The sequence below is a fragment of the Hylobates moloch genome, unplaced genomic scaffold, assembly GCF_009828535.3.
Source record: "Hylobates moloch isolate HMO894 unplaced genomic scaffold, HMol_V3 SCAFFOLD_9, whole genome shotgun sequence".
Classification (NCBI taxonomy): Eukaryota; Metazoa; Chordata; class Mammalia; order Primates; family Hylobatidae; genus Hylobates; species Hylobates moloch.
Genome location: NW_026652284.1, coordinates 70,090,234 through 70,114,645, shown reverse-complemented (window position 1 = coordinate 70,114,645; position 24,412 = coordinate 70,090,234). Strand labels below are relative to the sequence as shown.

The 24,412-nt window shown below is 35.4% G+C and overlaps 1 protein-coding gene across 7 annotated transcripts in view; it reads left to right on the top strand.

Moving 5' to 3' along the window:
* NBN (nibrin) overlaps positions 1-24,412 on the top strand; it is a 56,660-nt gene that overhangs the window by 20,365 nt on the left and 11,883 nt on the right. For 6 of the 7 annotated variants that reach the window (XM_032760006.2, XM_032760005.2, XM_032760004.2 and 3 more), the window contains exons 8-14: positions 138-235; positions 5,786-5,915; positions 9,069-9,341; positions 10,948-11,395; positions 16,733-16,801; positions 18,332-18,487; positions 21,265-21,378. In XM_032760006.2, the coding sequence (XP_032615897.1) occupies positions 138-235; positions 5,786-5,915; positions 9,069-9,341; positions 10,948-11,395; positions 16,733-16,801; positions 18,332-18,487; positions 21,265-21,378 (1,288 nt within the window). The remainder of the gene's footprint in view (positions 1-137; positions 236-5,785; positions 5,916-9,068; positions 9,342-10,947; positions 11,396-16,732; positions 16,802-18,331; positions 18,488-21,264; positions 21,379-24,412) is intronic. The other variant, XM_058444341.1, reaches the window with a different exon arrangement.

Genomic DNA, 24,412 nt, shown 5'->3' with positions numbered 1-24,412 from the left:
TTTGCATTTGAAATTCTGTCTATACCATAAAATTATTTGGGAGGAAAAAAAAAAGAGGTTGCTTTATCTTGACATTATCTGAATAAAAGTTGCTAGTTTTAATATATTATCGTACTTAAACTATTTTATTCTAATAGGCAAGGTCTTAGACCTATTCCTGAAGCAGAAATTGGATTGGCGGTGATTTTCATGACTACAAAGAATTACTGTGATCCTCAGGGCCATCCCAGTACAGGTAATTGAAGCATTATTTTACTGATTCGTTAGCAACTTTATTATGTAAATCAATAAGCTAAATATACGTTACTCATATACTTGCTAGGGGTGACCATATTCACCATGTTTTAAAATTCATCCATTTATACTTTTCATTTATTCATTCCGTAAATATTTGTGGCTGCCATGTAGCAGAAACTGTTATGAAGTGGTAAATAAAGTAAGAAAGATCCTTGTTATTGTAAACTTTATGTTCTGAAGATCAAGATTTAGTAACCAAACAAACAAACATACATGGTAAGTTCAGATCAAGCCAAGTATAAAGACAGGTAAAACAAGGTGATGTATGTAATAGTGATGGTAGTAGGCTGTTTTAGATAGGTATTCAAGGAAAGTCTCAGGAGGTGACATTTGAGCCATGTGTCCCGAATGATGAGAAAAGGCAGCTGTGTGAGGATCTGGGTGGTAGATAATTCCAGGTAGAAGGAACAGATCACTCTTAGGTTTGTGTGGAGAATTCTAAGGGTCGAGAGTGTAAGAGGAGATATGAATAGAATGCTATTGTGGAAATCTGGATGTGAAAGAGCCTGATGCCTTGGACCAGCATGGTAGTAGTAGAGATGCAGAAAAGTGAACAGGTTCAGGATATATTTTAGAACTAGACCTGGGGGGACTTTCCTGTGGAGCAGTTAGAAACAACTCCTAGTTTCCTGGCATAAGTAACTGGGTGGATGGTGGTGCCATTTACTGAGATGAAGAATGTGCATTATGATAATCTCAGTGTTAATCATGAAAGCCAATGTATTCAGAGACAGTCACTGTTTCCCCTTTATTATTTAAAACACATTTCCATAGTTTTTAAAAAAATTTTTTTAGTAAGTTGTTGTAAAAATGGTTTATTTTCTTCTTGCTTTTTTACCTTGGAGATTTTTACATTGATTCTCTCTACTAACTTTTATCTAATTTGCCTAGCTCTCAGAGCATCCATTCTGTATTCCTTATATATTTATTTGCTTCCTGGATTTGTTCTGTAGTTATTTCATCAGCAGCTATTGAACTTGGGCTAAAAGAGGCAAGTTAGAGAACAGCACCACCACATTGCACACTCCGGGGAGCATCATTCACTGTAGTCCATTGAATGGCAACTATGGAGTCAGTCCGTGTATCTCCTGAGTGCTCTGCAACCTTGGTTTAAACAAGTAAGGAATGTGCTAAGCTAAATTTTGGAAGGAGTTAGCCATTACGGCCTAATGACCAGGAAGCTATTAGGTTTGTAGATCGTTAGTAACCATGAGTAGTAATAATAACTGCTGTCTCTGGAGTGTGCAGAGACTAGAGTAAGCACTTTACCATCATCAAACTTTAATCTGCAAAACAATCCTTGTAAGATAGAGGGAAGAGCATCATCTACTTTTCGTAGATGAGGGAACTGATGGACAGAGAGGTTAGGAAATTAGCTGGAGGTCACATAGCAAGTAATTGGTTCAAGCTGAGTCTTAAAGCTGTTACGACATTACATTGCAGTACAAATGGCTTATATTTTAATGTGTGACGTTTTGAGAAATGGTGGTTTAGGGATGATTGGGAGCTGATGCAAAAGCATAGACATCTGATAAAATTTGACGGGCTAGTATTTTATTATTTGGATAAGAATGTTTATTCAATTGACATCTCTACCCTATCCCGTTGAGTATACTAGATATGTTTGTGTCTGTACATAGGTAACCGTCAAATACACACAGTCCTAAGTGCTTGTGAAGTTTTAAATATAACCAAATCACTTATTTTGGTGGAATCGTGATATGATTAATATTTTCACCAAATTCCCAGAATTCATCCATAAGTAAAAAGCTAAAGACCAACTCCTCAGGCTCTTGGTAAGGGATCTTTTTAAATGTGGACGCCAAAGAGAGCCATATTCTTGGTGAAACTACTCCTTCCTTGTCTACTAGAAATATGCCCAACTTTTAGAACTAGCAGGTGCTATAGATATTTTGTTGATAGATTTCTGTTCTCTTACAGAAAAAAGATCAGTATCAGTAATTTTAGACTTTAACTACAACAAACATAAAAACGGTGATTAGGTCTAAGTCAGTAGTTCCCCTTGTCTCAGCACCCATTTGGGGTGACTGTCCTGTGTTTCTGTTTAGAAAATAATTCTCAACTAGATATATGCTTCAGAAACAATTTTGAATACAAACGTACATTCTCCATGATTCAGAACATTCTGAGGTGCATCCTAGACATCTGTTTTTTGGTTTGTTTTGTTTGATTTTTAAGCTCCTGTTTCCTATACAAACTCCAGAAACCACTAAATTAGAATAATCTTGAGAAGAAATGAACTAGAGAGGAGTCTTTTATATAAAAAGAAGAAGCACTCAGACTGGAAACTTTGGACGTTTTTTATTCTTCCTTTTCCATTTTATCACCAAGACCTGAAATTCTCACTCTACAGCTTCTGCTCAAGAGGTCTGTGACTGTCCCCTTCTCACAACCAGTACCCTATTTGAACCCTCTACATCCTTCTCTCTGGCGTGCTGGTTGTATTAATAATTGCCTTAGTAATGGTCCTTACTCTAGACTCATCTCTACAGTTAATATTTCACTATGCCACTATTAAATTACTTTCTCTTTTCTCAAAAATTTTAACTAGCTCTTATTATCCACAGAATAAATCTCCAAGCCCTTTGCCCAGACTTCTGAGTCCTCAGTAGTTTAGCTGTAGCCTTCCTCCTCCCGACCTCACCTTTTTTACAGTCTCTCTACAGAATATGTGTGCCATATTTTTTATAGTTCCCACACTTCCTCACCTTGAACATCATGTTCCTTCCTAGAATGTTCAGTACTGCTTGTCAAAATCTGACTCATTCTACAAATGATTACCTCCTTCGTGAGGCTCTTCTAAATTGTTTTCACTCCAACTCCTCCAAGTCAGATTTAATTATTCTGTTTCTAAGCTGAGTAGCTTTTTTGCATTCCAGCCGGAGTTTCTTCCTACTTTGGATATAACCAGTTGTTTCCACGCCTCTTTCAGCCACTAGATGGATTGTAGGCTCCTACTAATTTGGGATCCCATAACAGCAGCAAGCACAGTACTTGTTTGTAATAGGTATCAATATTTTGCGTAATTGAACTAAGCTATTGGTACAAAAGATTATGTTTTTCAGTGTGGAGCAACAAAATTTTGTCACCCACTGTTGAAATTGTGTTTATAGCTGAAAGGGCCTTAGAGATCATCTAATCGTTCTATTAAAAGATAAGGTACACCAAGGCTGAGAAAAGTTGAGGTACATAACTACTTCATGGCCAAGCCAATTCTAAAATTTAGTTTTCTGACTACCAGACTGGTACTTTTTTCTGATGTGTTATTTCCTATAGAAACAAAGTCATGAGAGTGAATTAAAAAGTACACTGTAAGTAGTATTACTTCTTGCACATTTTCGTAGGTAGGTTTAGGTGGGTTCCAAGTCATAGTCCTCTGATAATAAAATAATTTTATAACACAACCAACTTTGGGGGAACAGAGTGAATGAGTCTCCCTTCTCTCTCCTCCTTCCTTTGTTTTTATATTCACTCTTTTGTTATTCAACAAATATTTATTGAACATTTGTTATATACCTGTATTATGGCAAGCACTTGAAATAAAGAGGTGAATAGATGAGACCAAGTTCCTGCCCTTATGGTATTTTTAACAAGGAGAAAATTGTAAGTAATCTGTTAACAAACACCAGTTATTTTGGGTCATTAGCTTATTATTATTATTATTTCACAAAGTCTTGCTCTGTCACCCAGGCTGGAGTACCGTGGCGTGATCATAACTCACTGCAGCCTTGAACTCCTGGGCCCAAGCAATCCTCCTGCCTCAGCCTCCTGAGTAGCTGGGACTCTAGGTGCGCACCACCATGCCTAGCTAATTTTTAAATTTTTTTGTTGAGATGAAGTCTCACTATGTTGACCAGGTTGGTCTCTTAACTCCTGGCCTCAAGCAGTCCTCTAGACTCATCCCCCCAAAGTGCTGAGCAGCAGCGAGCCACCTCACCGAGCCTATATTAAATTATTCAGTGATTATATGAACATTTATAATTTTTACTCTTTCCAAACTTATATGCAAGTGAAAATGAATTCTAGAGATATGTGTCTTAAAGGAAATGCGAGTGAGCTTCTAGAGGTCACATAGAGAAAGTGGCAGAAGTCATTTAAATATGTGAATTTAGAATTAGTAGTAAATATTAAGCACATCTTATGTCACAAGGACCTAGCAGAATGATAATTTAGCTTAGGTATTTAGTAAATATCAACTTAAAATTTTTTTCAGTTAATAGTTTCATCTGTAAACTTTTTTTTACATCTACTCTATACCAAATATTGCTCTAGGCACTGGTGTTACAGAAATACACAAGACTTAGTCCTTATTCTCAAGGATACACCAGTCTAACAAGGGAAAGTAGCAAGTAAACAAGTGATGATAATGATAACAGCTATTGCTGGCACAGTGCTTACTATGTTCCAAGCATTTTTCTAGGGGCTATTTTACCCTCCAAACAACTTTGTGAGGCAGATGTTATAATTATTCTCATTTTATAGATGAGGAAAGGAAAGCATAGAGAAGTTAAATAACTTGACACAGGTCACCCAGCTAGTCATAAGTGAATTTTGTTTATTTTTTGTTGTTGTTGTTTTTGAGATAGGGTCTTAGGCTGGAGTGCCATGGCACGATCACTGCTCACTGCAGCCTTGACCTCCTGGGCTCAAGTGATCCTCCCACTTTAGCCTCCTGAGTAGCTTGGACCGCAGATGTGTGCCACCATGCCTGGCGAGTTTTTTTTAATTTTTGTAGAGATGGGGTCTCCCAGCGTTGCCCAGGCTGGGCTCAAACTCCTGGGCTCAAGTGATCCTCCTGCCTCAGCCTCCCAAAGTGCTGGGATAACAGGCGTGAACCACTGCACCTGGCTTGAATTGTTAATAGAATGATGTGCGTGGTGGTATGGAAGCAGAATTGGAGAGCACTTAATTCAGTGTGGGAGATTCAAAAAAAGTATTCCAGAAGAGCAGCACTTGAACTAAGTTGCTCTTCTGGTAAATAAAAAGATGAGGTAATCATTATGGTTTTCTGGAGTAGCCAGAAGTTTATGTCTAAGATGGTTTTATGTGATTTGTTTCAAATAATGTATTCCTTATGAAAATAAAACTCACTAATTCTGATTTGTATAGATGGTAGGGTGTATACACTTTCTTTGGGTGGATAAATGTAATTTTTTGGCCCACTGACTTAAAACATAATTTGAATTAGAATTTGCTTATTTTATTTTTCTTTCGGTTGATAATACTTCAGCACAAAGGATCTGATGTAGCTTTAAAATGATTTGGTTTAGATAAGCCCATCATAGATGCCAGCAGGCTGCTTATAGACTGTTTTGTGTTTGTTGGTGTCACTCATTGGAGAAAACCATGTACAGTATTCCCTAGTTAATTAGCCTCAGCATGGTGTAGTCTAACAATTTTAAGTGACCAGATGTTCATCTTGTATCTAGCAGTTGTGATGCTTTCTTTCTACTTGTGTGATTTACAGGATTAAAGACAACAACTCCAGGACCAAGCCTTTCACAAGGCTTGTCAGTTGATGAAAAACTAATGCCAAGCGCCCCAGTGAACACTACAACATACGTAGCTGACACAGAATCAGAGCAAGCAGATACATGGTAAAGCTTCTTCATTACCATACTGTTGTTATTATTCTATCAATAAATTAATAGTATATTCAGGAAGTAATGCCTTTATCAGATTGTCTCTTGAGAGAGAAAGCATGGGAGAATGGGATACCAGGGAAAATGATATCTTAGGACAAGGGTCAGCAGGTTTTCAGTAAAGGAGCGGCAAGTAGTTATTTTCGGCTTTGAAGACTGTTGATCTCTGTCCCAGCTCCTCCACTCTGCCATTGTAGCATGAAAGTGGCCATAGACGATACGTAGTCATTGTCAAGAGACAATACATAGTCTCTTAAAGACAAGGATACTTTCCAAGAAATGCTTCCTTACACAATTTTGGCATTGTATGAACATTGAACAGTGTGTTGACATAAACCTACATGGTATAGCGTACTATATAGTATAGATAGCCCAGGGGTTCCTAATCTCTCAGCCACAGTATCAGTCCATGACCTGTTAGGAACCAGGCCACACAGCAGTAGGTGATCAGCAGGCAAGCTAGCAAAGCTTCATCTTTATTTACAGCTGCTCCCCATTGCTCGCATTACTGCCTGAGCTCCACCTCCTGTCAGATCAGCGGTAGCATTAGTTTCTCATAGGAGCGCAAACCCTATAGTGAGCTGTGCATGTGAGGGATCTAGGTTCTTAATGATAATCTAATGCCCGATGATCTGTCACTGTCTCCCATCACCCTCAGATGGGACTGTCTAGTTGCAGGAAAACGAGCTTAAGGCTCTCACTGATTCTACATTATGGTGAGTTGTATAATTTTTTCATTATATATTACAATATAATAATAATAGAAATAAAGTGCACAATAAATATGCTCGAATTATCCCGAAACCATTTCTCCCTCTGCCCCCGCCCGCAAACACGGAACCTCACCACAAAGCTGGTCCTGGTTGCCAAAAAGGATGGGAACTGCTGGTATAGCCTATTTATCCTAGGCTGCATACTTATACAGCATGTTACTGTACTGATACTGTAGGCAGTTGTAACACAATGGGAAGTATTTGTGTATCTAAACATAGAAAAGGTACAGAAAAAATATTGTATAAAAGATAAAAAATGGTATACTTGTATAAGACACCATGAATGGAGCTTGCAGGACTGGAAGCCGTTCTGGGTAAGTCAGTGAGTGAGTGGTAAGTGAATGTGAAAGCCTAGGACATAATTGTACATGATTGTTGCCTTATTAGCACTACATTTAGACTACACTAAATTTATATACAGAAAAACTTCTTCAATAATAAATTAACCTTAGCTTACTGTAACTTTTGTACTCTGTAAACTTTAATAATACTTAGCTTAAAACACTTAAAATATTGTATAGCTGTGCAAAAATATTTTCTTCATATTATTCGATAAGCTTTTCTGTTTTCAAATTTTTAAATTTTGTTTTACTTTTTAAACTTTTTTTGTTAAAAACAAAGACATAAACATACATGTTAGCCTAGGCCTGCACAGAGTTAGGATCATCGCAATCATTGCCACATCCTGTCCCACTGGAAGGTCTTCAGGGGTACTAACACACATGGAGCTGTCATCTCCTATGATAATAATGTCGTCTTCTGGAATCCCTCCTGAAGGGACTGCCTGAGACTGTTTTAAAGTTATTTTTTTATAAGAAGGAGTATATTCTAATGATAAAAAGTATAATATAGTAAATACATTAACCAGTAACATAGTCATTTATTATCATTATCAAGTATTATGTATTGTACCGAATTGTATGTGCTATTGTGCTATACTTTTATACAATTGGCAGCATAGGTTTGTTTACACCAACATCACCATAGACACTTAATGGGTTGCACTGTGCTGTCAATAGGTGATAGCAATTTTTCATCTCCTTTATAATCTTATGGGACCAGCATCATATGTTGCAGTCCATTGTTGACAGAAATATCGTTATATAGTGTCTGACTGTAATTGAAAGTGTTGTGTTCTAATAACTGTATTTATAAAAATAAGTGGCAGACCAGATTTGGCCTACAGGCTGTAGTTTGGCAACTCCTGTCTTAGGATAGTTTTTTTATTCCTTGCAAATGTACATGGATGACTGGAAAGAATTGTTCAACTTATTTGTAACTGGTGAGATAAGGTTGAAATACATGTATTTGTATTGTATGATGTTGCCTATATTTGAATATTACTTGTAATTTTGAAGATACTTTATATGTGTCTACCTAGCTATTTAAATAGTTAATAGTTGTCCATAAAGATAGTTTTTCTATGGTTCTTTATCTGAAGAGGGATTTTGTTTTGTGTTTTTGAATGGAAGGGGTTAGCGCTTTTATATTATTTGTTATTTTCTATTTATAACCGTATGTTTTTTATTTTAAATATGACATAATGAAGTGTTCATATTAAGATACTTAAGATATCACTATATTAAACCATATTTATTTTAATTTTTGCTACACTCATATTGAGGCCAGATTTAACTTTTTCAAGAGAAATTGTTAAGGTTTTGGAAGTTGCTTGAATGACAGCCTGACCTCTTGTTTTTGTTTTTTTTTTTCTGTAAAATAAGAATAGCAAAGGCAGTGTCTAATTTAACCATACTTTGTAAAAAGTGTATAAAAGTATACTCTGTGCATGTATGTTGAAAATATTTTTCTGGTAATCTAGAATTCTGTTCTATTCTCGAGCCTGTCATCTGGCTGAAATAATGATATCAGTTCATTTACAGTGACCTGAATATCTTATATGTGATTTTATTCTGATTTTTAATAAAAAGGTACTATAATATAATAATTAATAAGGAAAGTACAATAATAGTGATTTTATATGGGAATAATTTAAAATTTTTAAACAAAACAGAAATTGCCTAGGATTATCACCTAGTTTAACTTATAATAGGCTATCCTAAGTTGGTATTCTGTGTGTGTTTGTCAGTCGTCTGTAGTAGAGCAATAAGATGTGCTATAGGGGGTGAAGAAGAGTAAGGTATCGTCTTTCCACAGGATGCTTAGGTAATAAAGGAGTTGCTTTCTTGGGATGGTAAAATATATTCAGTGTATTTTTGTCTAAAAATTATCTTCTAAGGTTATATTACATTAGAACTATTTAACGATCTTTGTTTCTATATTAAAGGTGCTGTAAACGTGATTATTTACCTTACATTCTTTTCTTTTTCTACAGGGATTTGAGTGAAAGGCCAAAAGAAATCAAAGTCTCCAAAATGGAACAAAAATTCAGAATGCTTTCACAAGACGCACCCACTGTAAAGGAGTCCTGCAAAACAAGCTCTAATAATAATAGTATGGTATCAAATACTTTGGCTAAGATGAGAATCCCAAACTATCAGCTTTCACCAACTAAATTGCCAAGTATAAATAAAAGTAAAGATAGGGCTTCTCAGCAGCAGCAGACCAACTCCATCAGAAACTACTTTCAGCCATCTACCAAAAAAAGGTCTGTTTTTGATAACTTCACTCATGTCTCTGAAAAAAAATATGGAAGTTTTTTATACTGTTGTACAATGGTATTGTCTTTAGTCTGTTCTGATTAAGTACGCTTCTCCTGCTGCGGCTTTTTGACCCCTTTCCCTCTCAGAAATGTCCCTGATCTCCTTGACTAGAGCCACTAGACAGTTTCTCCTTCATCTCCTTCTATGCATGTACTTACGTGTTGTTTTACTTGCCGCAATTCTCTTCAATAAGAACTAACCCCCGGTCTCAGTTCTAAAATCACATTTCTGCTGGTTTTCCTTGAGAACCGCTGTCACTCCCTCTAGGACCATATTCCATCAATTATTTTCTCAATTTCCATGTTTTGAATATATTGATCATCCTAGATTTTTTTCTTCTGTTTTGAAAAGTTTAGTCACACCTTTATTTTTGAAAACCTTCTCTTGACCTGGTTTCTTCCTCTAGCTACTACTGCCTTTTGTCTTGTGCCGTCCCTGTTAAGCTTCTCAGAAAAGATGATGTTATTTCTCCCATTTCTGTATGAACTTTGGAGGACTTCTGTTCTTCCCGCTACTGCTCTTTATACTCTACCTTCAGGTTTTGAGACTTTATTACTGACAATCAACATATGTGGCCCTAACATTTCCTTTAAGCTTTACTTCTTTTCCACAGGGGTTTCATGCTGTTTCCCCAGTAATAGACCTAAAAACTTTTTCTGTCCTCTCACCAAATGTGGTTTTTTTGTTTGTTTGTTTGTTTTGTTTTTTAGTAAAATAGCTTTTACGTTGTTACAATTTTTGACTCTTTGTCCTCTGGCTCCTGAAATCATTGTTATTGATTGTTATTTTCAGTGTCTATCAATCCCTCCATTTCCATCTATTGCCAGGTTCAAACTCTGACCACCTAAATTATTACAAAAACCTCTTGATTGGTTGGTTTTTCCAGTACCTTGGCATTAAATTAGTGTTAACAGAACATTAGGTTGACTGTTCTAGTTCAGCATGAATCCAGTAAACTCCTGGAGAACAGAGTCCCAGGTCTTTGTGTCCTCTATGGGCTTAGTACAGTTTGCATAAAGTGTTCGGTATTTATTGAATGAATGATACAGTATTGTATAGGAAACTTTTAGTGATATATTCACATAGCATTTACAGTATACAGTCAGTACTGTATTGTAGATTTAGTCTCTCTTATTGTCTTGAATCCATCTCTCATTAACCCATCAGATTGTATTCCCAGGGTAATTTTCCCTGCCCACAACCTTACTATATTATAAAGTAAGCTGCTGTCTCCTGGCAACAGTTTCTTTGTATTTTTATATTTTTCTGCCTTTTCCTGTAATTTATCAACTAATGCAACTTAAGCAGAGAAGATAGAGATGACCATACTGCTTTAGCCACAGGGTCCATCAGTTCTATCAAAACAGCAGAATGTATGTGAGTTCTGCACTGTTTTCAAAGGTCTATTTGTTGATTTCCAGTAATATTGTTAATAAAATCAAGAGTACATTGTGAACTGAATGGAGGGAGTGATGAATATTGCCAAACTAAAAGGTTACTTAGCTGTGTTCATTTTCTTGTTTTGTTTTCTTCTTTTTTTTTAAATCTAAGGGAAAGGGATGAAGAAAATCAAGAAATGTCTTCATGCAAATCAGCAAGAATAGAAATGTCTTGTTCTCTTTTAGAACAAACACAACCTGCTACACCCTCATTATGGAAAAATAAGGAGCAGCATCTATCTGAGAATGAGCCTGTGGACACAGACTCAGACAATAACTTATTTACAGATACAGATTTAAAATCTTTTGTGAAAAATTCTGCCAGTAAATCTCATGCTCCAGAAAAGCTAAGATCAAATAAAAAAAGAGAAATGGATGATGTGGCCCTAGAAGATGAAGTATTGGAACAGTTATTCAAGGACACAAAACCAGAGTTAGAAATTGATGTGAAAGTTCAAAAACAAGAAGAAGATGTCAATATTAGAAAAAGGCCAAGGATGGATATAGAAACAAATGACACTTTCAGTGATGAGGCAGCACCAGAAGGTAGCAAAATATCTGTAAGTAACATTTTAAATGAGAGGTATAGTACATAGAAGCTTAGAATGCTAACAGGTACTTTCGATTTTCTATTGACAGTATGAGCATCCATTAATGTCTTTAACACTCAGTACTGTAGGAATTTGTTGGTTGATAAGGTAAATGTTAAATGTTAAAAGTACAGTGATTCTTCAGTAGTGTAAAATAAATGACCACAGATTAAACTTTCATATGAGATTGTTTTACTAGATTTCCAAATTAGGCTGTACTATTATAAAAGACATTTGGCTATGATGATAAGTGTAGGAGATGCTTCAGTATAAGAAACAGGCACAGAAAGATGAAGTTAGTAAAACAAAGTATCTACTCAATAAATTTTTAGGATATAACATCACTAGGAATTTTCATTTTCATTTAGGTTTTGTAATGTCCTTGTCTATTTTCATGACGGTTGATAATTTGTCTTACCCACTTTGATCTATGAAAACACCTCAGATTATTTTCTTTTTTGTATACATCAGTAAGTTGACCTATCTGTAGATTTGTTAGCTCTTTAGATGAGAGCACAGACCTGATGAAGTAAAACTTTAATATTCTGATCTCCAACGTGGATTCATTAGCTCCACTCATTCATGGCTGTGGTCATTCTCTCTAATAACACCTGCAGAATAAGGACAGGAATAGGCGAAAGGATAGGATTAAGTGAATGGAAGTTATAGTTTATTAGCTAAGCAGTTGAGAACCTAGTGTGTATCAAGGACCTTATAAATCTATAACTACTATTCAAAAAGCAGAACCTATGTCCTATTTGGCTTGTGTATTGTTATCTTCATATAGGCAAGGGAATCCCCATTATTTGTTACTTCTTCTGAGTGATCCTAAATGCCCTTCTGTGGACCAGCTGCATTGGAGTCAGCTGGTAAGCTTTTTGAAAATATAGATTCCCAGGCCGGAGCCCCAGAGATTTTCATTCAGTATATCTGATTTTCCTTCCCAGGATAAGTTCCCTCACTGTGTTAGCTAAGAATTCCCTTGATATTTTTAAAAATTCTAAAATCAGTGGCTTCCATAAGATAGGATCTTTTTTCCCCCTATAAAAGTAGCCTGGAAGTAGATAATCAGAGCTGCTTCCCATGGTATTAATTTGCTAGGTGTCTGTCTTTCTGCTCTTTGAGAGGATACCTCCAGCCATCAAGTCTACTTTCCAGGGAGGAAGAATGTGATGATGAGGGGACAGGGTAAAGACCTTTCCAGCTAGATTCCTCCCTATTTTCTAAGGAGCTTTCTCAGAAACCCAACTTAATAACTTTTGTTATTGGCCAGAATTGAATATAATTTAGCCAGTCTCTATCCTCGATCTAGAAGAGTCTGGAAATGTTTTAAACTTGGCACATTGCTGTCCCTGATAAAGAGTTGTATTTAAGGAAGAAAGAGAGAATGAATGTTGAATTATCAGATTCCATTTGCAGCCAGAGTGAGAACTTCAGAGACAGAGGGATTTTTTTTATTGTGAAGGATTTAAAACTACTCTCATTTCACAGATGCACTAAGTGAAACAAGAGATTTATATGTTCTATAAGTCACTTCTGTAGCAATTCCTACTATGGTGGAGAGCTAGGTAAATTAGTTTAATGTGACATTTGTTGAAATCCAAGACATCATTTGCTAAGTTTAATACATTTACATATGTTTATAAACCTATCTTTATTCTCTTGCATTATGGATTTACATTGTTACTTTAGTTCCAGACTTTTCAGAATCTGTATTCAGGTTACTTAATATTACATGTAAGTGTTTAGAAAGTTAGGCACTTTTTACATTACTTTGGCCACAGCTTTGGAAATGCATTTCCCTTGCTGTGCTCTCTTCTCTGATTTTCTCTGACATGTTATTTTCTTTAGTCTTCTTGTCCTAGTACATGCTTTAATCTTTTTTTTTTTTTTTTTTTTTTTTTTGAGACGGAGTCTTTCTCTGTCGCCCAGGCTGGAGTTCAGTGGCGCGATCTCTGCTCACTGCAAGCTCCATCTCCTGCGTTCATGCCATTCTCCTGCCTCAGCCTCCCTAGTAGCTGGGACTACAGGCACCCGCCACCACACCCGGCTAATTTTTTGTACTTTTAGTAGAGATGGGGTTTCACCATGTTAGCCAGGATGGTCTCAATCTCCTGACCTCGTGATCCACCCGCTTCGGCCTCCCAAAGTGACTTTAATCTTTTTTTAAGTAGCTACCGCCACCTCACTTTTTTTTCCCTTAAATTCCATCCCAGATTAGTCCACTGCTATGGTGGCCACAAATCTGTCTGGAAATGGTTGTGGTTTTAGTTTGTAACAGCTCTCTTTGGCTCATCCTGGATGACTGCTAATTAATCTTCCTGAAGACCTATTTTCACTGCACATTCTCCCAGGGCTTATGTCACTCAGGGCACTGGGCATTAGAGCACAGACAGGGAAAGACAAGAACTGAGCACTATACACGCTTGACATGGGAGCCATCAAACAGTCTTTCATAGACCAGAACTTTCATTTAATATGTAAGGTTTATATGAGGTATAATGATATCAGGAAATACAATTATTTTATTTTGCCCTATGATTCCATAGCATAATTCCATTTTTCCTTTATTTTACTGTTTCAGAATTCATGACATTCTAAATGAAAATTACAGTACAAAATATGTTGTTGTAGGCTTTTGGAGAGAGAATAGCAATTTAATTGCGGTATCTCTCATTGAGATACAGTTGGCCCTCTGTATCCATGGGTCCCACATCCTCCGATTTTACCAACCTGTGATTGAAAGTATTTGGGAAAAAAAAATGCGTCTGTACATACACAAACTTTTTTAAAATTATTATTTCCTAAACAATGCAATATAACAACTACTTACATAGCACTTACATTGTATTAGGTATTATAAGTATTCTAGAGATGATTTAAAGTATATGAGAGGATGTGCCTAGGTTATATGCAAAATTTATGCTATTTTTTATCAGGGACTTAAGCATCCATGGATTTTGGTGTCCATGGGAAGTCATGGAACCAGTTCCCCAGGGATACCATGGGGATGACTACTACAAGTTAAATCACTGTATTCCAGCACTATAATATTTTTAGTAAGAATCTGTAATAGGTACAAAAGTATTTCTGTTTTCAATGTAAGGTTATTTTTAAAAACTGAGATAATTGTTTGTTCACATACAGTGAACCCTTTATCTAATTTCTCCTGATTGTTACAGCTTGCATAACTACAGTACAGTATCACAACCAGGAAATTGACATTGATAAAATCCATCAACCTTACTCAATGTGGGGTTGGTTTAAATTATTTTATTTTTGTTATTTTAAGAATTTGTCTGAAAGTCCTTGTTAATCTCATGGATTAAAGGAATTGGTGCTTAATTTTTTTAGCTACAGAAGTGACTGTCAGAGAAAAATACTTCTTAATCGTTTATTGAAAAATTTTTGGGGCAGTTTTTTGAAGGCAAAAAATGTGATACTTCTCTTTGGTGTTGGAATCCTTAGCTATATTTCAGAAAGCTTTCCAAAAGATGTTGATGGTAGAACTGTTATTTCTCTGTTTTTGGTTCTAAATTTAGATTATAGCATGTCTGTAAGATTTCCTGTCAGCTGAAATGGAAAACTATTAGCTTAATATTCCTCCTAGGACTTTATCCCTATATGAATGATAGCTGTGCGTGAGTCTTGGCCTTACTTTCAGTTTCCCAGTCTCCATAAAATGCAAAACTGACTCAAGATCCTTAACATTCTTCTCCTTAACAGCACCTGCTGTGTCTATAGTATATTTCCTCTTCACTTCATTCCACTCTCCTTTGTCAAGTCAAGCATTTTTATATAGCATTTTTTCAATACCCAGTAGTAAATTCTTAAAACTACAGCATTTTCCAGTACCCCATAGTAATAGCTACCACTTATTGGGTACCTTTATTATATTTACAGCAACCCTACAATGCAGCAGTTAAATATACCTATTGAACACGTGTGGAAACTGACAGTGGGAGTTTTTAAGTAACTTGCCAAGGTCACGTAGCTAGGTTTGACAACTCGGACTTAAACGTAGGTCTACCATGCTCTTTTGACTGTTCCTTTTGTTAGCTTTCACTGTGCAATTCACTCAGTTATTCCATTACTGTAGGCATTGGACATCTGCCGTGAAAGGCAGTTTGAGAAGAGAAGTTTGATAGGCATTGAGGTAGAATCCCCAAGACTTGGTGGTTTACTTATATGGGAAATAAATAGATAGGAAAGAATATAAGATAATTTCCAAGCTTATAATCTGAGTATCTAGGTAGTTTGTATGATTCTCTGAGTGGGAAAATCAAAACTTGCTCAGGAGGAAGAGCAACTTTGAGAGAGTAGGGCAGGATGGGGAGAAGGTGCGTAAAGGGAGTTTGTATTCTGATTATGTATAAAGGGAGTAAAATGTTCTGATTGTGATAACAACTTTCCGTAAATGATATGTGAAAGTACTCAGCCTAAGTAAAATGGCACTTGATAGGCTTGAAACATACATTTAATCCTGTTGATTAAAATATCCTCTTTACTCTGTAGGCAAGCACAAAGTACATTTGTTTTTCTGCCCTTTCCAACTTCGTTTTTAAAACTTTTATGACTTACTGCTGTATCACTGAAAATGTGATGTAAAATGTTATGTGCCCCACTTTGCATCCAAGAGAATTGTAGTTTTTACTGAAATCATTACCCATTTATGTAATATTGTTCCATCTAGGACATGATCCAGATATGTTAATGCGAAAGATACTGTGAGTAATATACAAGGCAGTCTTCACTTTTATTGCAGACAAATACCTTAAACAGTTGAAGTAACTGTTTCTTCTTTAAGTGTGATTTAAGATACTATTGTAAACTTGAATTCTTTTAAAATGTTTCTTTTTTGATTTTAAAAGTAGAAAATAAAACAAACTGACATTTTGTTGATAATCCTACCATCTACAGACAACCATGGTTAATGTTTTGGTATTTTCTCTTTACATTTTATTTTGCAGACTGTTAGTGCAATTTTGTAGTCATTTTTTAAATTTACTTATGATCATTTTCCCATATTGTTAAATATTCTCTAAGCATGTGATTTATATGGATTTAGATTGCTTCCAATTCTTTGTCCTGATACTGCAGTATCTCTTTCAATATATATTTTCATCTCATAATTTCTTTTGGAAAGACAGTTGAAAGCCAAATGCCTGGTCATACATAACATGAATATCTCTTAAGTTTTTAGAAAGGAACCATTTTACACTTCATCTTATTCAAAAGGCCAAAAAGTGATAGAAACATACCATTTTATAACTCCTATGAACGGTATTTTTTATTTTATTTCTTTAGCAAGAAAATGAAATTGGGAAGAAATGTGAACTCAAGGAAGAATCACTATGGTCAACTAAAGAAATATCTGTGAGAAATGTTTCATTAATTTTTATACAGATTTGGGTTACGGAGGCTGTCATCTCATCAATTTTTGTCATTTTACATTCTTAGGATTATTTCTGTTTCCTAATTATGGCTTACTTCATGATTGTGCCTTGAAATGGATTGATCATATTATTATTATTATTATTTTGTTTATTTATTTATTTATGTATTATTTATTTTGAGACGGAATTTCACTCTTGTTGCCCAGGCTGGAGTGCAATGGTGTGATCTCGGCTCACCGCAACCTCTGTCTCCTGGTTTCAAGCTATTCTCCTCCCTCAGCCTCCCGAGTAGCTAGGACTACAGGCATGCGCCACCACGCCTGACTAATTTTGTATTTTTAGTAGAGACGGGGTTTCTCCATGTTGGTCAGGCTGGTCTGGAACTCCTGACCTCAGGTGATCTACCTGCCTTGGCCTCCCAAAGTGCTGGGATTACAGGTGTGAGCCACCATGCACGGCCTGGATAGATCGTATTATAACCATGATGCAGTTGAAAAGAGTATAGAGAGAAGCCAGGGTATAATTCCCTGCCTTCTACTCCTTAGGTATGTGGCCTTAAACAAGTCATTTTCACATTTAAGAACCTCAAATACTCTATAAAATGAGGTTGATAGTTTTCTAGCAGGATTTATATCAGATAGAGTAATGGATGGGAAATATTTGTAAACTCAGAGTTTAGGCTGTTCTTAATAATGTGCTGATTACATTCTGTCACTATCAGATGAATCTTTTTTTCTGACTTTCCCCTTTTTTTTTCTTTTTGACTGCTTTTATCTTAGACCTATTAGCAACTTGCATATTAATTACATAGTTACAGCAGTTAAAAGAACTAAGATGTCAACCTTAAGCAGCTGTTATAATGTTGATGTGTAACTGACTAGTTAATAGTAAATGACATGAAGCCAAGAATCTCATCCAGCAATTGAAAGATAACAGGAAGGACTCTTGAGGCAAATTTAACAGCTATTAATCTTGAATTAAAAATGGCTTGTCAATTAATGAGATAGTATGTCCAGAATTGATGATTGACTTTTTTGAGGTGTTAAGAATAATAAAAGATACAAACTATTGAGAATCCCAAATGTTTAAGAAAAGTAGATGAGGACCTGTACAACAGGATATATTATAATCTCAGTGTACAATTTTAATGAAAAGCAAACAGTGCGGAGATTTTGTGTCAATAAAATATATATGTGGAGGTAAATTGTTTACTGAGATGATATTTATTAGAATAACTACTAGGTTAAAAATAACTTCACAGTTTTTAGCCTTCTGTCACAGATGAGTATGTTATAAATGTTTCCAAAGTTATAGAGCATTTGAGTAAGTAATTTTCTTATTTTGAATTAGATATGATTTGATTCCAAATACAAATTTCAGGTACGAGAAATAAAACATTTTTACTATTTTTTCAGGTATTTTAACTTTTTTCTATAGATTCCCAAATGACGAGTGACTTTTCTTTGTTATTTCTTCTCTTTCTTACCTATCCATCTTAACCCCGTTTAAGAACAATGACAAACTTCAGGATGATAGTGAGATGCTTCCAAAAAAGCTGTTATTGACTGAATTTAGATCACTGGTGATTAAAAACTCTACTTCCAGAAATCCATCTGGCATAAATGATGATTATGGTCAACTAAAAAATTTCAAGAAATTCAAAAAGGTGGGTATTTCAACTGTATCACAACAGGTCAGTGTTTGAAATGTTTTTAGAGATACCAGTGATGCTAAACAAAGATAAAAGCAGCTTATGTTGAAAACTGATATTATGTCTTCTGCTTAAAATGCTTTAAAAAATTCCTCTAGGAAGGACATGAACTTAGTTAATGAATATATTGAACACCTAGAATGAAATAGATTTCATCAAGATTGAATTCTTTAGAGGTTGCTCTTTACCTGGTTTTCTCTACCTTAAGCAGGAAGTTTTTGTTGATAATCACAGGATCTTCTCTGTTAGTCTAATATTGGTCTACAACTACTTGAAGAGGTTCTTTAGCTCAGGACTTTATGAAGATTAAAATGTATTTAAAATAACTAAGCATATTCAATAATTCAAACTATAGTCTATATTTACATATAAAACAATATAAATATATATGCTGAGTATGATCATCAGACCTGAGTTTCTGCTCATTAAGCAACTGATACTTATTTTATCAGTAATGGTTAAAAAAAGACTTCTATCTGGTAGGTATTCTTTTGTTGTCTTACATTTGCTTCTTGCTCCAGACCTACTTCTGACTGCTAGCCTTTACTTCTCCATTTGATCAGAGTATAGTAATTCCTCAAAAGTAATTTTTGTGGAAAACTGCTTTCCTCTATAACATGATCTTGCCATGACTGTGAGGTAGTAGAGATTTTTCTCTCTACTGTGAGCATTTACTATTAACATTTCACAGTTAAATTAGTTTTTTTGCCTACTATAATAGTACCTAGAGGGTTCTGAACTCCATTTGATGGGAAGAATCTCTTCTGCTTAGAGCAGAAGATGGAAATACCTTCCACTTAAATGGCACCATGATACCTTTTTGTTTAACACTACTTTTTCTCACCCTATATCTGAGGCTCATGAATAGCACAAAGGCATTCTTACTTCATGGTTACTTCATGTTTAATATTGTGTTACAAGATCTCATTAAATCAAAATTCAAAATACTTTTTTTATAGTTTTACAAAGAAACAGCAGTAATGTTCACTACTGGCACAGAGTGGTTTATTAACAACTGAAGAAGTATGAAGTAATATAAATCTCTGGAAAGTGGTTTGGAAATACTTAAAATGTTTAAAAATACTGCTATCCTTAACCAAGTAATCTGTTCTGAAACTATAGAAGAAATCCAATCCAAAATTTCTATAGGAAGATGTTTAACTGGGTTGATATTAATGCAGGAATTTGTCTGAGTTCTTTACATCTCCAAATAATGCTGGGCCTGGTCGCTCACACCTGTAATGCCAGCACTTTGGGAGGCCAAGGCAGGTGGATGGCTTGAGCCCAGGAGTTCGAGACCAGCCTGGGCAATATGGTGAAACCCTATCTCTACAAAAAAATATATAAAAATTAGCTAGGCATGGTGATGTCTGCCTATAGTCCCAGGTACTCAGGAGGCTGAAGTTGGAGGATCGTTTGAGCCCAGGAGGCGGAGGTTGCAGTGAGCCAAGATTACACCACTGTGCTGGGCCAGGTATCAGAGCCCCAGCACCAGGAAGTGGTCAACTCGCGGGTGGGTAAAAAGAATTTACCGACAACAGTATAGATTTGGAAAAGGCAAGTTTATTAGAAAGGAAGAACACTGCAGAAGAATGCAGAGGGGCGCCTCAGCGAGAGCACTGAGCAGCACACCGTGGCGGATTGTCCTTAGGAGCATTTATGGACCTTAAGGTGGGAGCTTGGGATTGTACAATGAGTTTCAGCATGGCATTCCAGAGATGTATAAAAATTTTAGTTACTTATAAAAGTTGAAAGAGGCCTAGAATCAGAAGCTGACTTTAGATACTAGGGAAGTTTGATTACTTCTGAATTCCCCAGATAAGGAGTTTTGCCTCCGGTTAGCCTGTTTGATGGTCACCGGTTGGTCTTTGCCCCCTTCTAAATTGCTCAGAGAAGAAGTTTTGTCTCTGGGGCCTGTTCCATGGTCACCAGGTGATTTTCTCTCTCCTCACACTGCACTCTTCAGCCTAGGTGACAGAGTGAGACCCTGTCTCAAAACAAACAAAAAACCCTCCAAATCAATGACATGGCATTTTTAAAACTTTTAAAATACTGCTTAGGGGTGAAAATAAATTTAAAATTCTCTTTCTACTTCATATATTGGAATTTTAAAAGCATGTTACAAATATTAAGGAACTGTTACTATTAACAATGTTATTAACTAATAACAAGTATTAACAATGATCTTGATGGGCATTTTCACATGGAATTTTCTTTTCTTAAAGCACCTCTTGTAAACAATTAAAATATCAATTAAAAGTATAAATTGTTGGCATCCCCAACATCTGTCTCCTGCTTGGACTCTGTGACCTGGAAAGTTTTGAAAAAGATTTAAATTTTCATCAGTATTAGAAAGAGCTTAAGCTTTGAAGTCATTAGAACAAAATACAGTGCTTTGAATTTTAGTGTTTGTGTTCATCTTGAGTTGCTTTAATTGTTAAATGATAAGGTAAGGCTATTTTAAAATAAAAACTCCAAATTAAAAGTGTTAAATTATTTTTAATACATAAATCCCATGACATGTCCGGATTTGTATATAGTAATAGCTATAAAAGATAAGGGCAAAAATAGATGGGTTTAGAACAGAGTTACTGCTCTCACGTTTATTTGTAGAATATAAACATCTTTGGCACTTATGCATGATTTACCATCTTTGCTTTTTAATCTTTTTTTAAAAATGGTCATTTTTGTTTGTTAATATGTTTTACTGTACTACTTTTATTATTCAATAGGTCACATATCCTGGAGCAGGAAAACTTCCACACATCATTGGAGGATCAGATCTAATAGCTCATCATGCTCGAAAGAATACAGAACTAGAAGAGTGGCTAAGGCAGGAAATGGAGGTTAGTAGGAAGTGAGGCCCAGAAACTTGTTTAAATTGCACTTTGATCCATTATGGTGGCCTTCAAGCAAATTTTTCTTAAAAACAAATCAAAATAAGTGACATAAAGTCATTCGTTCAGGAAAATTCCTGAGTTACAGAGCATTAATCTATACCCTTCCGTAACACTTCTTTAAAAGAATACTAAATTTATTTTTGTTAAAAAAAAAAAAAAAAGTGAGACCTAAGAAATTCAGTTTACATCCTAATGAAAAGGGGGAGATAAAAGCCACAAAAAATTAAGGGAAACTAAAAGAATGTGGAGGATATTACAAATATATCACTTAAGTGTATGTCAAGGGACTTGCCTTTTTAAATCTGGGGATTGTGTTTCAACAATTCTGAAAATTTCTCATTCATTTTCTTGAATATTAGTTACCTTTTTGCTGTTTTCCCCATTATCTCCTTCTGGAATTCCAATTTAACGTAAGTTAAATTCTCTTTTCCATTTGCCTTTCCTGTGTATTTCATTTCTTTGTTTCTCTGGGTTATATTTTTGGCAACTGCTGCAGATCATCTTCCAATTTACTACTTCTGTCTTCAGCTCTAGTTGGCATTGCATCCATTCATTTATTTTTTCATTATTGGAAGTCTGTTTTGTTTCTTTCTAAATCTTCTTGTTCCTTGCTATTTTTCAAGCTTCCCCTTTTATATTCTTTGCCTAATGATACCATTACCTAAAATGTTTGATTTGTTTTCTGCTCTTATGGTACCTTGTTTTCAGGTTTGTGCTTTGTGATTTTTGAATATGAACTGATTGTTTTCTTTGGAACTCGATCTGTAGGGTTTTCTTGAGTCTTAAGTTCAGATTTATTTCCTCTAGAAAAGGTGTGTTTTCTATCTTCGAGTCTTCTACCAATATGAGACCACTTTAAATTAAAATCTCTTCTTGTGATTCTTTGAATCACCCAGACAGTTAGTATGTATTAATATTTGGACCAGAAGCCGGAGTGAATGAAGGCCAGCTTATCATTAGAAACTTCAAATGAGATTTTTATTTCTTTCCTTCACTAAGTGCCAGAATGAAGATGGGCAAGTTTCTTTGCTAGCTCCTCCTGTGTTACAAGGTTTATTTCTCTTTCTTCTTTTAGTGCTGGGTCTTTTATTGAAGTCACCATCTTGGGTTTTCTTTCATATCACTCATACCCCACATAGACATTAAAGCAGAGTTCAGGTTTTTCATGACTTGCAGATACTCATAGGGCAAGGCAAAAGCTGACTGTGGTCCTTGCTAACCTCTCAGGGTTCCTTATTTTGCTTTATAGTGGGTATAGTGTAATTCACTTTTAAAAATGCTTTTTTATCAGTTATTTTAAAATAAGGGTTATTTAGGAAAGTCACTTATGAAAGTAGAGTTGTTAAGGTCACTCAGGATACTTATTTTTAAAAAATGAAAGAATGGAAATCACATCCTTTCTCCTTCTCTTTTTTGAAAGAATAATTGGCTTTATTATTTTGTAACGTGCATTCCACAGAATATGGCAGTACACAAAGAATGAAGATGTGAAAACCTAAAGCCCAGAAATTACCTGTTTAAACAGTTAAGTGAAGAATATTCCAGACATCTCTTCACTGAGGAGTAGTGAGAGGCAGGGACAGACTGGGAAGGAAGGGAGAGACATTGATAGGTGGAAGTTAAACTGAAGGCATAGCTGAATTTCTATAAATGTTTCTTCCCTCCAAGATATTTTATTTTGTGAGATCTGTCTAATATTAAGGAGGAAAACTGTAAAAATCATTGTAAGTCGGAATTGTAGTTGTTTCAAACTTCATATTTAACTTCACATACAATTATTTGTTGGCTCCCTACAGTGAAAAGTGAGGACATTATTAGTACTTCCTCCCACCTAGCCTCCCTTACCTTATGCCAGTCCTATTTTTCCCCTTTTTAGGTGACTTGCATGCATGACCACAGTCATCTTTCTTAAGCTTGAAAGCCAGTAACACTCAGAATACATCTCAGTGTTGATCATTCTCCATTAGTTTTTCCTGACATACAGTATGCTGTTTTGATTTGCAGGTGTAATTCTCTTTCTCAAGGAACTTTTTTCTATTACATATTTTAAATATTTTATATTTGGTGGGCTCTCTATATTTAAGACATAACTATCCTTTTATTGGATTACCTTTGTCGTCCACATCTATTTTTTCTGCATTCACTGTGGTTTTCTTAGGCTCTTTCACTGTATCAAAAATTTACATTTCAGGTGTGTCTGTAATGTTTCTCACCAAGTATGTGACCTTAGGCAAATTACTTAATTTCTCTGTTTCCATCTGTGCAGAATGAGAATAATAATAGTATCTTTATTTCACAGACATGTGAGGATTAAATCAGATACTACATATAAATCATTTATAACAGTGGAAAGTGTTAGCTATTTCTAATTTATTTAATTCTGAAAGGCTGGTATTATGATTCTTTTACTTAGCATTTGTTCTTTTTTTCATTTCATTGTTCTATTATCTGATTTTCTTGTCAGTATTTCATTGCTTTCATGTTTCTATTTTACTTTTTATTCATGGATTATTATTTCCTGCAGATTAGGTTCGTTATCTGTTTTTTGCATGTTCTGTTCCAATATCCCTTTTTTTTTTTTTTTCCTCTAGTAGATGGAGTAGCTTTCCTGTTTTTCGTCTTCACTTGAGTAAAGGGAAATGTCTTATCCAGATATTCTGTTTGCTACATAAAGGATCAGATGCCGTCTTATGCAGGGATTACATTCAGAAGCCAGTTTGCGAGACAGAAATTGAGTATAATCAAAATTACTTCTAACATTCTTATCTTGCCCATAAGAACAGAATTCAGCCAGGCACAATGGTGTGGCTGATGACTATAACCCCAGCACTTTGGGAGCGGGAGGATCCCTTGAACCCGGGAGTTCAAGACTAGCCTGCACAACATCTTGAGGCCCTGTCTCTACAAAAAAATTAATAAATGAAAATTAAAAAAACAAAAAAAAAACACAACAAATTAGCTGGGCATGGTAGTGCATGTG